The 13,251-nt window shown below is 45.0% G+C and overlaps 1 protein-coding gene across 1 annotated transcript; it reads right to left on the minus strand.

Annotated features, from left to right (window-relative positions):
- Positions 1 to 9,988: 9,988 nt before the first annotated feature.
- Positions 9,989 to 11,702, minus strand: LOC147101473 (reprimo-like protein). The gene is made up of 2 exons (XM_085966732.1): positions 11,551 to 11,702; positions 9,989 to 10,991 (listed from the first exon to the last, which is right to left on the minus strand). The coding sequence occupies exon 2, from the start codon at positions 10,584 to 10,586 to the stop codon at positions 10,260 to 10,262; it is 327 nt and encodes a 108-aa protein (XP_085822858.1). The 5' UTR covers positions 10,587 to 10,991; positions 11,551 to 11,702; the 3' UTR covers positions 9,989 to 10,259.
- Between the last annotated feature and the right edge of the window lie 1,549 nt (positions 11,703 to 13,251).

Below are 13,251 nucleotides of genomic sequence, written 5' to 3' on the forward strand. Positions count from 1 at the left end.
CTGAACTGCTTCCAACACATTTACATCCTTCCTTAAATAAGGAGACCAATACTGTACACTGTACTCCAGATGTTGTCTCACCAATGCCCTGTATAACTGAAGCATAACCTCCCTACTTTTGTACTCAATTCCCCTCGCAATAAACGATAACATTCTATTCGCTTTCCTAATTACTTGCTGTACCTGCATGGTAACCTTTTGTGATTTATACACTGGGATGCTCAGATCCCTCTGCATCTCAGAGCTCTGCAATCTCTCACCATTTAGATAATATGCTTCTTTTTCATTCTTCCTGCCAAAATGGACAACTTCACATTTTCCCACATTATACTCCATTTGCCAGATCTTTGCCAACTCACTTAACATATCTATATCCCTTTGTAGCCTCCTTATGTCCTCTTCACAATTTACTTTCCTACCTATCTTTGTGTCATCAGCAAATTTAGCAACCATACCTTCGGTTCCTTCATCCAAGTCGCTTATATAAATTGTAAAAAGTTGAGGCCCCAGCACTGATCCCTGTGGCACACCACTCGTTACATCTTGCCAATCAGAAAATGGCCCATTTATGCCTACTCTCTGTTTCCTGTTAGCTAGCCAATCTTCTCTCCATGCCAATATGTTACCCCCTACACCATGAGCTTTTATTTTTCACAATAACCTTTGATGTGGCACCTTATCAAATGCCTTCTGGAAATCTAAGTACATTACATCCACTGGTTCCCCTTTATCCACAGCACATGTTACTTCCTCAAAGAACTCCAATAAATTGGTTAAACATGATTTCCCTTGCACAAAACCATGTTGACTCTGCCTGATTACTTTAAACTTTTCTAAATGCCCTGCTATAACGTCTGTAATAATAGCTTCTAACATCTTCCCTATGACAGATGTTAAGCTAACTGGCCTGTAGTTTCCTGCTTTCTGTCTCCCTCCCTTTTTGAATAAAGGAGTTACATTCACTATTTTCCAATCTAATGGAACCTTCCCCAAATCTAGGGAATTTTGGAAAATTAAAACCAACGCATCAACTATCTCACTAGCCACTTCTTTTGAGACCCTAGGATGAAGTCCATCAGGACCCGGGGACTTGTCAGCCCACAGCTCCAACAATTTGCTCAGTACCACTTCCCTGGTGATTATAATTTTCTTGAGTTCCTCCCTCCCTTCCATTGCCTAATTTACAGCTATTTCTGGGATGTTACTTGTATCCTCTGTAGTGAAGACCGATGCAAAATACCTGTTCAATTCAACTGCCATTTCCTTATTTTCCATTATTAATTCCCCAGACTCACTTTTTATCAGACCAACGCTCACTTTGTTAACTCTTTTCTTTTTTAAATATCTATAGAAACTCTTACTATCTGTTTTTATATTTCTAGCTAGCTTTCTCTCGTACTCTAATTTTTCTCTCCTTATTAATCTTTTAGTCATTCTTTGCTGTTTTTTATATTCTGTCCAATCTTCTGACCTGCCACCCATCTTTGTGCAATTATATGTTTTTTCTTTAAGTTTAATACTATCTTTAACTTTTTTAGTTAACCGCGGATGGTGGGTCCTTCCCTTGGAATGTTTCTTTCTTGTTGGAATGTATATATTCTGTGTATTTTGAAATAGCCCCTTAAATGTCTGCCACTGCAACTCTATTGACCTATCCCTTAACCTAATTTGCCAGTTCACTTTAGCTAGCTCTGCTTTCATGCCCTCATAATTGCCCTTATTTAAGTTTAAAATACTAGTCTTGGACCCACTCATCTCTCCCTCAAACTGAATGTAAAATTCAATCATATGATCGCTGCTACCTAGGGGTGCCTTCACTATGAGGTCATTAATTAATCCTATCTCGTTGCACAATACCAGGTCTAGTATAGCCTGCTCTCTGGTTAGCTCCAGAACGTGCTGTTGTAAGAAACTATCCAGAAAACACTCCATGAACTCTTCATCTATGCTACCTTTGCCCATCTGATTTTTCCAGTCTATATGCAGATTAAAATCCCCCATGATTATTGCCATACCCTTCTGACAAGCTCCCATTATTTCTTCCTTTATACTCCATCCTACCATGTGGTTACTGTTAGGGGGTCTGTACACCACTCCCACAAGTGACTTCTTGCCTTTATTATTTCTCATCTCTACCCAAACCGCTTCTACATCCTGGTTTCCTGAACTTAGGTCATACCTCTCTATTGTGCTAATACCATCATTAATTAACAGAGCCACCCCTCCACCTTTTCCCACCTTCCTGTCCTTCCTAAATGTCATGTACCCTTCAATATTCAGGTCCCAATCTATGTCATCCTGCAGCCATGTTTCTGTAATGGCTATCAGATCATATTTATTTATTTCTATTTGCGCTATCAGTTCATCTGTTTTGTTTTGAATGCTACGTGCATTCAGAGGCAGAGCCTTTAGTTTTGTCCTTTAATTATTTTTGTAACCTCTAGCCTTATCTGTTGATTTACTCTTAAATTTGTACTCTCTATCCCTTCCTGTCACAGTCTGTTTATCATTTTCCAGATTAATACCTTTCTCTATTGCCTTGTCTCTAATCTTTGAATTACCACATCTTCCCAAATTTGATCCCATGCCCCCAATATTTAGTTTAAAGCCCTCTCTACCGCCCAAGTTATACGACTCGCCAGAACACTGGTCCCAGCACGGTTCAGGTGAAGACCGTCCCAACGATACAAATCCCACTTTCCCCAATACTGGTGCCAGTGCCCCAGGAATGGAAACCCATTTCTCTCACACCAGTCTTTGAGCCATGCAGGAAAGAGAGGTAGAGAGGTGGAGAGGTTTAGGGAGGGAATTCCAGAGCTTAGGGCCTTGACAGCTGAAGGCACGACCGCCAATGGTGGAGCGATTAAAATCGGAGATGATCAAGAGGCCAGAATTAGAGGAGCGCAGATATCGCAGAGGGTTAAAGGGCTGTAGGAGATTACTGAGATAGGGAGGGGCGAGGCTATGGAGGATTTGAAAAGAAGGATGAGAATTTTTAAATTGAGGCGTTGCTTAACCGATGTACACCAGCGAGCACAGGGGAGATGGGTGCATGGGACTTAGTGCAAGTTAGGACACGGGCAGCAGAGTTTTGGATGACCTCAAGTTTACGGAGGCTAGAAAGGGGGAGGCCAGCCAGGGGAGCGTTGGAGCCTCCTGGGAGCGGGTTGGCCACCTGCACCCCGCCCCGCCTCCGGTAAAACCAGAAGTGGGCGGGTTGGGGTCGGGATTCAGAATTTTAACACTGTAACCACCCACCCAACCCTAACCCACCCGTTTTATTGGGGTTAAAATTTCCCCCAATGACTTCGGTCTTCCCAATGTTTAGTTGCAGGAAATTTCTGCTCATCCAGTACTGGACGTAGGACAAGCAGTCTGACAATTTAGAGATCATGGCGGGGTCGAGAGAAGTGGCGATGAGGTAGAGCTGGGTGTCATCAGCGTACACGTGGAAACTGACGCTGTGTTTTCAGATGATGTCGCCAAGGGGCAGCATGTAGATGAGAAATAGGATGTAGGGTTCTCAAAATTCCCGCATTCCCCAAAGTTATGGATAAAGGGACCCTGTATGGACAAGTTATTAAAAACAGGGTACCCAAAATGGCTTCTGTAACCTCGTGACCAAAACCGACAGGATTTTAAAAGCAAGGCCCTGCAAACAGGCAGGCCCTGAAATGAAACTTAAAATGCAGGAATCTGTGAAGAGACTTTGTGGAGCCAGACAGCTAAAGCAAACACAGAATATGCATTCATTCGCCTTGAAACAGATCAAGTTAGAATGGGCCTAAATCGAGGCCATTAGGTTTCTGCATATTTAATCGGTAACAGCTCACAGTAGCCATCAAGTCAGGATGGAGACAATTAAGTTTTATAAATGACAAACAACCAGGACATCGAGGCCATTAAAACACGGAGACAACCACTCCAGAAGTCATTAGAGTAAATGGCTGTAATCATTTTAAACAAGCCCTCCAAAAGTTAGACAAAAAGGACTGACCTGATTTGGCGTGCAGATAAGGAATGAAGAACGGGTATAATTGTAGGCCCATCAGTGACGATCGCTCTCTTGGCTCTTGCCCCTTAGCTCTTGCTCCTGCCTCTCATTCTCGTGCCCTGGCCTCGTGGTGGGCTATCTTCTCGCTCCCTGCGCCGCTCAACACCAAGGACGCCCATTACACCAGGGCCAAATGCGGGAGGAGAACGGACCTGATTCGAAAGCACACAGGACACACAGGCCACAAGCGGGCAGACGAGACGAGACAAAGAATATGGTAAACCGATAAGAGCAGAGAAGGGCAGCGGGAAGACGCGTTGGAGGACAAACGCCTAGTTATAGGCTGGCATTTGAAGAATACATTGGCGTTACATGTATGGACAGTAAAACCCCAGAATCATAGCCCACTCTGAGAATAAACTGGTGTTCGAAGGATGGGTAGCAAAATCAATGGACAATAATAGCCCAGTTTAAGAATAAACTGGCGTTCGAAGCTTGGATAGCAAAGTCATTAGACGGTAAAGACCGCCAACCGACCCCCAACCGCAGCAATACCGTCGACGACCGCCCGAGGAAGAAGAAGAAGACCCATCGCGACTCGACGATGACGTTAGCTGAGGAAAAAGAGGGTGCTTCGCATAAACAACTTCAGTGCCGCGCCCTGAGACCATGTGGCGACAGGATACCCCAAAGGACAGCAAGAGCGGACCTCAAAACCCCACCAGTCAAAGCAACAGGTTTCGGATTGGTGAGCATGAATTCCTGGCCCCTCATAGCTTAATCTAGTTAGGTATAGGGGGTGGGATAAGAATAAGGGGATTTTAATGTATTTGTTTCCCTCGGTGTGCCGTGTGTTCCCCATTCCCAAATAAGTGTAATTGTTTATGCCTGTATTCATACCAGTAATTCTCATAAGATTGTGTTTTATTCTGCTTTTAATAAAATTTTGGTTTTCTTACACCAAACCACTTGTCTACTCGATTTTCTGTATCGCCGCCTGTACCTAAGTCCGGTGTCTAGAACCCAGGGGTGTGGGAGCGATTCAGACCGCTCAAAGACAGTCAGAGGTGAAGCTGACTGGGCGCACGCCACCCCCTACAAGGAGGGGCCAAGGATAGATCCTTGGGGGACACCAAAGGTAACGGCACGGGAGTGGGAAGAGAAGCCATTGCAGGTGATTCTCTGGCTATGACTGAATAGATAAGAACGGAACCAGGCGAGTGCAGTTCCACCCAGCTGGACGATGGTGGAGAGATGTTGGAGGAGGATGGTGTGGTCAACCGTGTCAAAGGCTGCAGAGAGGTCAAGGAGGATGAGGAGGAATAGTTTACCTTTGTCACAGTCACAAAGGATGTCATTTGTGACTTTGATAAGAGCTACTCTAATCGAAAGCCTTCTTCTGGAAGGTTGCTTTCTCCCTCCCCCCAGTTTTCTCCCCTTATCCACTTGGGAAATCACAGCCAAGCCAACACCCAAAGTCTACACAAAGGCACTTTTCCAGAAGGTCACTGGACTGCGATTTGGAGTGGGAACTCTGGCTACATTTTCCTATCCCCAAGACCAATTATACAACCCTCACACCACACCGGCAGAGATCAGATAACTCAACACAAACTGGTCGGTATGGCTGAGGCCTACAGTTACCATGTGAGCTAGAGGAGGGAGCAGGATTGGGATCTCTCCTTAAACCAGAGGCTACAATGTTCCATTACTAGGGTTGCCAGATCCGGTTGGAAGTATTCCTGGAGGGTTCATCATGTCACATGACTGCCAACGCCCCGCCCAGTCAAACAGCCTTTCCCCCCCCTCTTCAAAATGTATATAACGAAGCGTTCAAAGAAAAACACGCCTTTTTTTTAAATGCCCCGATGATTTTTCTCCTTGGGTTGCTCGCAGCAGTGTCCAGAAGATTAATCTTTCATTCCTGGAGACTGCGGAACAATCCTGGAGGGATGGTGATCTTATCCATTATGCATAGTAATCAATTCGACTCCACTGAACCCCTGTCAACTGAGCACAGACACAAGAACTGCAGCATTTTCTATTGACAGCATTGAGCCTAGCTAACGTTATCTGAAGTCGTTTAGCTCAAGTCCTGATAAAGTAAATCCATTCTTGCTTACACAATAGGACACAATTCTCTGCATTTCTGCATGTTCATGTTGTGAGTCTTGTCCTGCATCAGCAGCCTATAAATGCATTGTTTTTTACGTCTTAGGAAGTAAGAACTAAAAAGTTTGAATGCTAAATTAAATTTTATATTAGAAGCACTGGCACAAATCACAAGGTTCAACCCCTGTGCTGAATTAGCAGCGTCAGTAAGGGTGTCTCAGGGGGCCTCGGCACCCCTGTGTTAGAGAGGGAACTGTGCTGACTTCAAAGGGTACAGTAGTGTAGTGGTTATGTTAATGGTCTAGTAATCCAGAAACCTAGACTGATTAATTCAGAGAATATGAGCTTAAATCCCACCACGGCAGTTTGAAAATTTGAATTCTGTTTGGAAAATCTGGTAACAGTAAAAGTAACATTGAAGCTGCTGGGTTGTTGGTTCACTAATGTGCTTTAGTGAAGGGAACCTGCTGGTCTGTGACTCCAGTCCCATACCGAAATGGTTGGCTTTGAAGTGGCCTACTGAGCCACTCAGATGTATCAAACCATCAGGGAGGGGCAAGAAATGCCAGCCTTGCCACATCCTGTAAATGAAAATAAATGAATCACCACTCTTTATATCCCTATTTAGTGCTGTGTATTAATAAGGTGACTGTGTCCCTTTTAAGTTGCACTTTGAGTGACTGAAGTGTTTGAGGAGAGTTTTACAGTCAGTTCTGCGTAGAAGCAGTCAGTTCTGTTCAACATGGTCTACTGCTCATCCTTATTAAAATTTATCAGTGCCTTCAATAATTGAAGTATTTGTGATGTTGGGGTCGATTTTTATTCCCTTCGCCTGGCATTAACTGCTTGCTGCTGATGCTGGGTGCCTGAAACACAAAAGCAGTCCAATTCGGAGCAATAACATCATCACTTCAATAAGCACAAGACTGAGCAACGAATAAATATTAAAAATTAACCTGTACATATTAGTTAGTGAGTGACAATGGCAGAGAGAACAGGTCACTGACACATACCAGGAGTTGGCAGGACATCAGGGGCACTCTTGGATTAGAGTTGGGGGTGGAGCGCATAATGTGAAAAAAATTAGGGGTAAGAACACATTCTCCTCGACCTACCCCCTCTCAATATGACGTTAAGTAAAACTTTGAAAGCTAAAAAGGGGGGGATAAAAAAACGAGAGTGGGGCAAAAAGATTTAACAAAAAATGTAATGGCCTCTGTGAATTAAACTTTGAAGCATTTAAAATATGTATTAAAACAGAAAATGCTTTAAATATACAGAGAAGGGAAAGGCCAATGCATCAGACAGAAAAGGGTGACTGGAGCCGCCATGTACAGACCAACCAGACTAAAGAGGCGAAAGGAGAACGAGTAAATCTCTTTACAAGCACTGAGCTGCCGTGTATTGCCAGCGTGTTCTGTTCTTCCCAGTATTCCATTAAATTCTATTGTACAGTTCGTATCCCAGTTAACCACCTTTGAATTCTGAAATTCCCTCAAAAGTGTCAAAACACACACAAGTTTCTGTGACGTGCTATTGTTGCTGGTGTCCTTGGTGCAGTTAGAAAGCTGAGTGACAGGATGGGGTTGAGAACCCCCAGCTGGTTCCTTGAGAGCAGCAGTCTCAGGGTGATAGGAAAGTACATGAGTTGAAACACTGCGCAGCTGGGTAACAATCTGACGGGGGCACATCCTGATTCATTTTGCACTAGGGTGGTCTTGTGAAAGGGGCGGCGGGGGGGGGGTGGGTTCATGCCAATGGGCACTGAAAATAAACTTTAAATTCATGAACGAATGCAGCTCCAGTGACCAGCGGATTAAACCACAGAGAACCTCACTAAAGGTCAAATTCACTTTGATATTTTGCTTAACAAACATGGTTTTCATTTAGAAACACCTCCCTGGTTCTTTATATTTACCAGCATTTGGGGAGGAAGCTGAGGGAGATACTTTAACTGGTCGCAAAAGAATAAAATGACTTGTGAATTTACGTTCTACTTCAAGGCTTTGCTCTGGTGCACATTTTCCCCTCTGTATTTGAAAAGACTGGCTTGTGTTTTTACAGCAAGCCGCAGTACTGTAAAAGTTAAGATAGGTTTGCAAAGACTTCAGTTATTGTAAACAGAGAAAGGAAGCGGCTGGGACCCGGACAGCACATTTCCAGCACAGCAGCACTCTCGATAGTCAACAGCCCCTCTACAGGACAGGGTTGCCAACTCTTGTTGGCCATATTGCTGGAGTTTGCATCACATGACCTCCCGCCGCCAACCGGTCAAACAACCATTCTTCCCATCGCCAATATTTTTAGAACTAATAAACGAAAGTGGTCAAGGGAAAACATGCACTTTTTTAAATGTTCTATGGTGTTTCTCCCGGGTGTTGCTCGCTGCAGTGTCCCGGAGATTAATCTTTAACTCCTGGAGACTCCAGGGCATTCCTGGAGGGTTGGGAACCCTATTACAGGGCGGTGGTTAGGGGGTGGGGGGTCGGTATCTGAAAGAGAGGGTTCCTGGGTGGCCGCAGGTCAGGGAGGGGGAGTGGAGGGCGATTGTGTTTCTGAAGTCCTTCATGGGAATACCAGAGAGGCTCTGAGATACCCCAGACTGTCCAAGATGCCCTTTGCAGAAGGCTATAAGAACAGGAGACCACGAAAGGGGGTCACCAGCTCGGCTTCTGTCTGTCTGTCATCAGATTTTCTCTGTCACCGGCGTTTTACCTCTGTTGCCCTCTTTGTCTTCAAGGAGCAGACGGTCAGAAGTTAGAAGGGGAGAGAAGGGTACGAGGAATGCGACAATATTTAGAGTTTGAAAGCCATCGGTTTAAGACCACGGCATCATCCCGTATAAATTTATAACTTGAGAACTCAATCTCGTTCGAGGAAACCCAACCGCAGATCTCAAGACATTCCGCCACAAACTGCGCACGGTTTTCCTCCCATTGCGTTTAATGGTCAGGAAACTGGATAGCACCTGGCGGATTTCGGCTCCCTGTTGCAAGCACAGAGTTGGAAAATAACAACGTGCGCATTATATCAGACATTGTACATCAGTGAATGCCCCCATAGCAGACGTATAACAGAGTGGTATTATAAAACGCCCTTATTGATACAGACATCGTCATATTTATATATCAGAGATTTGTTATTTATAAACGTTGTCTGGAACCAGTGTTTGTTATAAGCAAAGTGTATCGGGGAGCTCTCGCTAGGAGCAGATATGCACTTAAATCAGTTTCAACCTGATCGTTTAATTCCTGTTAAGATCCCTTTCCCAGAAAGAATTCACTTGAATATATCAGGACAGTCCTGGATTAAAAATTTGAGGAGTTCCCTGTCAATAATATCAAACCACTCATAGAAGGTATTTTTTTGAATATTTTATCAATTCTTTTTTTTGCATTACAGTGTTAAAAACTTTAAAAGTCGCATTGTCTAACGGAGTCACATCAAAGTGGAAATCACAGGCTCTCCGGAGAACCGATATAAACCATGCCGCAATTTCATTGCAAGACACTAACCCAGACACTGAAAACAGACTGGGGGACTGAAACAGGCACCGACTCGCCAAAAAAACACATGCGATTAAAAACTCGTTCTCAAGAAAATATCTTACAAAATGTTTCGTTTTTTTTATGTTTGTAGTTCGGAGTCCGTTTCATGTACATTACATGTCAAATTTTAAAGAATGATTTGAAGCTACCTTCACATGCAATATTCGCTTTAAGATCCCAACTATAGGATCCCACGTTCCTCTCGCTCCATCTCCTCCCATGTCACATTCCCATCCTTATTACGTGTGATATTTTCATGCAACGTTTAATTATTATTGAGACTTACTCGGTTCTGCATGCAACACAATTCCCCCCCCCCCCCCCCCCCCCCGTGCTCAGCCAGGACGCAAGACATCCACTCTGCAAATTCCAACAGTTTCCCAGAAACTCTTTTTTAAGAAAATACGGATTTATTTCTCGTGCAATCTTTGCTCTCGCTTTCTCTCTTTGCTCAAAGCCCCGCCGATCCGTGCTTTTAACCGCACCGCTTCGCCGCCCCGGGACCCCCTCCCCTCCCGGTCCTCGGGGCGACTCTCCGCGGTCAATGTACAATCAGGAGTAACCCGCTGCTTTAAAAATAAAACGGGAAGCGAGGCTGCCGCTAATTAATACAAGCCAACGATCACAGCCTCCACATCCTTGGAGGGTCTCCTGTCCTTCACCAGAAAGTTGATCATGCTCTCCGATTTGATCATTAGGTTGCAGCCGAGGAAGAAGATGCCGAAGATGACAGTCAAGGAGAGGACGCAGAGGACAGCAATCTGCACCACTCTCATGATGAACAGTTTCTGCTCCTCTTGATTCAGGTTCAGGGTGCCATCGCTAGTCACCGCCGTCTGGTTGCAACATCCAAGAACTGTCCCCAGACCATGACCCTTACTGGAAAACAAACCTTCCTCCACCACAGTCTGATTGAAGAAAGTAGAATTCATTTTTTGGATTTGCTTGCAAGACAAGAAAGCGCCTATTTTTGAGGGAAAAAAACTGTTAAGGAGAGAGGAGCAACAGGAGATGATCAGGCTGCTAATGGTACGATTCTGAAGTTTGCATCTCTCAAGTTCAGCTGTGGTCCTGGCTGCTGAAGAATTCGGGATCTCCCAAGTCTTCAGGCAGATGGTTCCTCGGTTGTCCTTTTCCGCTCGAAGTCCTCGCTGGGTTTTTCTGTTTAAACACCAGAAACTGGCGATGGGAGACTGATCATTCAGAGCCGAGGTCCTCTGCTGCCGCTGCTGCCGCCGACTCCTCTACCTCTCCAACTTGTCCATCCGCCGGGAGCCAAAGGCGCTTTATAAAGGAGCCTGGAGCCAACCACCAGAAGCTGGGAGGGAGGAGACGCTCTACAACAGAAAACAACACGAGGTTATAGACAGCGAGGGGGGGGGGGGGGGGGACCGCAAACTTGTAAAATTTAAAGGTGTGGGAGGTTGGATCTGAAACAATCACCGCGGCTGTTCTGTGAGAAATGTTCAAACTTTTTCCAAATCCTCTCATTTTATATTTGGACTGTTTATTCCCCCTCACAGGCCGAAAACGGCCCAGAGACTGTCTGATTGTATCACCTTCTGGAAATAAATATTCTTTAGATTCTGAGCGAAGCAGTAATTATACACATGCAGTCGGCACTAAAATCAAGTCTGTGCCATGTGTCAGAATCACTGTAATCTGTTGCAGTTAATTTCTCTCTCTCTCGCTCCAGGGTCCACCCAGTTTTTGTTGAGAAGGGGAGAGAGAATATTAATTCTGAAAATCTGCCCAACTAGACAACGCCTTATCTATCAAACGACCGCGTTTTAAATGTGCGGGGAAATTTCTCTGGAACACTTAATAAACAAATGTGCAGCATTCCAAAACTGCAAACAGGAGCGAACTGCTGTCGATCCGCGTTATTTCTCTTACTGTAGGTACCAGCTCATTCTGTCCAGCTCTGCGAGAAGGGGCGGTGCCAGGGAATAGTTGAGCTCTCTCGCTCTCTCTCTCTGACCAGATCTCGCTTCCAGCGGCTGCTCTTTGTGCAGGAGCCTCATCTTTGAAGCCTTTGTTTGAGCTGCCATTGCACAGTCACATGGCTACACCGAGCGCTCCGCCACACACTAACCCTGGGGTGGGAGGTTTTTTTTTTACTGAAAACCTCAGCTTCTGTCTCTTATGAAACAAAAGCAGTCACTTCAGTGCACGCGGGGTGGGCAAAGTCAGCGAATTGCGACCCTCTGGCTAAATAAGCAACCCTTTGATTTCTCTCCGCTCTCCATTCAAAGCGGAAGAACTTACATTTCTACAGCGAGCCTTTCACAACCTCAGAACGACCCAAAGTGCTTTACAGCTCATGAAGTATTTTGAGGCGTAGTCACTGTTGTAATGTAGGGAAACGCAGCAGCCAATTTGCGCACAGCAAGCTCCCACAAACAGCAATGACATAATGACCAGATGATCTGTCTGTGATGTTGGTTGAGAGATAAATATTGCAGTGATGCCAACCCCATAAATCATGAGGCAAATTCTTAAAAATCATGAGATGTGGTAGGAAATCATGAATTGCTATTTTTTGGTTTCCAAGCCTGATTGGTGGTTTTGCCTAATCTCGAACGGGTCACATCTCTTTACAAAAACTGTATTACTGCATCTGAAAATGCTTTCCAAAAAAACTTTTAAAAATCCTACCGGTTATCACCACCTGTTGCCCAACACAACCGCCACGCAATGCAGGCCCCTTGCAGCTGCCAACCAAAGATAAGTTATGGGGGAAAAAGATCCAAAACACCTTCCCATGGAGACGGGAGCCACGATCACTCATAGAGATCATGGCTGATCATCCAAGCTCAGTACCCTGTCCCTGCCTTCTCCCCATATCCCTTGATCCCTTTAGCCTTAAGAAATATATCTAACTCCTTCTTGAATATATTCAATGAACTGGCCTCAACTGCCTTGTGTGGCAGAGAATTCCACAGGTTCACCACTCTCTGGGTGAAGAAATTCCTCCTCATTTCTGTCCTAAATGGCTTACCCCTTATCCTTAGACTGTGACCCCTGGTTCACATTGATGTGATCGGTGATGTGGAAACTTTTATCACCCCTTCAGCGGAAAGGTAACCCTACAGGTTCAGCAGCATGCCTGTTGAATACTTCACCGCACAACTCCTCCCTGCTCTTCCTGGAGTGGGATTGGGAGCACTGGTAGCGTTTCAGGTGTAACTCTCCACCACCCGCCTACTACCTGCACAGCCGCTGAGTGTTTCAGGGTTTTTCCCCCCTCCCCCTCTGCCGTTGACCAGCCTGCCTGCGCGGACCCCAGTTTGAGAATCACTGGATTATTTTTCCATTATTACCAAATACATGGGAGGGCTGCTGTCACATCCAATCAGCAAATCACAACAACAAGAGTGTTTGGATTGACCCCGGGCATTGCTACATTACCGGATATTGGCAGATAAAGTCACTTAGAAACATAGAAACATAGAATATAGGAGCAGGAGTAGGCCATTTGGCCCCTCGAGCCTGCTCTGCCATTCAATGAGATCATGGCTGATCATCCAAATTCAGTACCCTGTCCCTGCCTTCTCCCCATATCCCTTGATCCCTTTAGCCTTAAGAAATATATCC

This window comes from Somniosus microcephalus, chromosome 24 (genome assembly GCF_052327205.1).
Source record: "Somniosus microcephalus isolate GS21.2 chromosome 24, FLI_Smic_1.0, whole genome shotgun sequence".
Taxonomy (NCBI): Eukaryota; Metazoa; Chordata; class Chondrichthyes; order Squaliformes; family Somniosidae; genus Somniosus; species Somniosus microcephalus.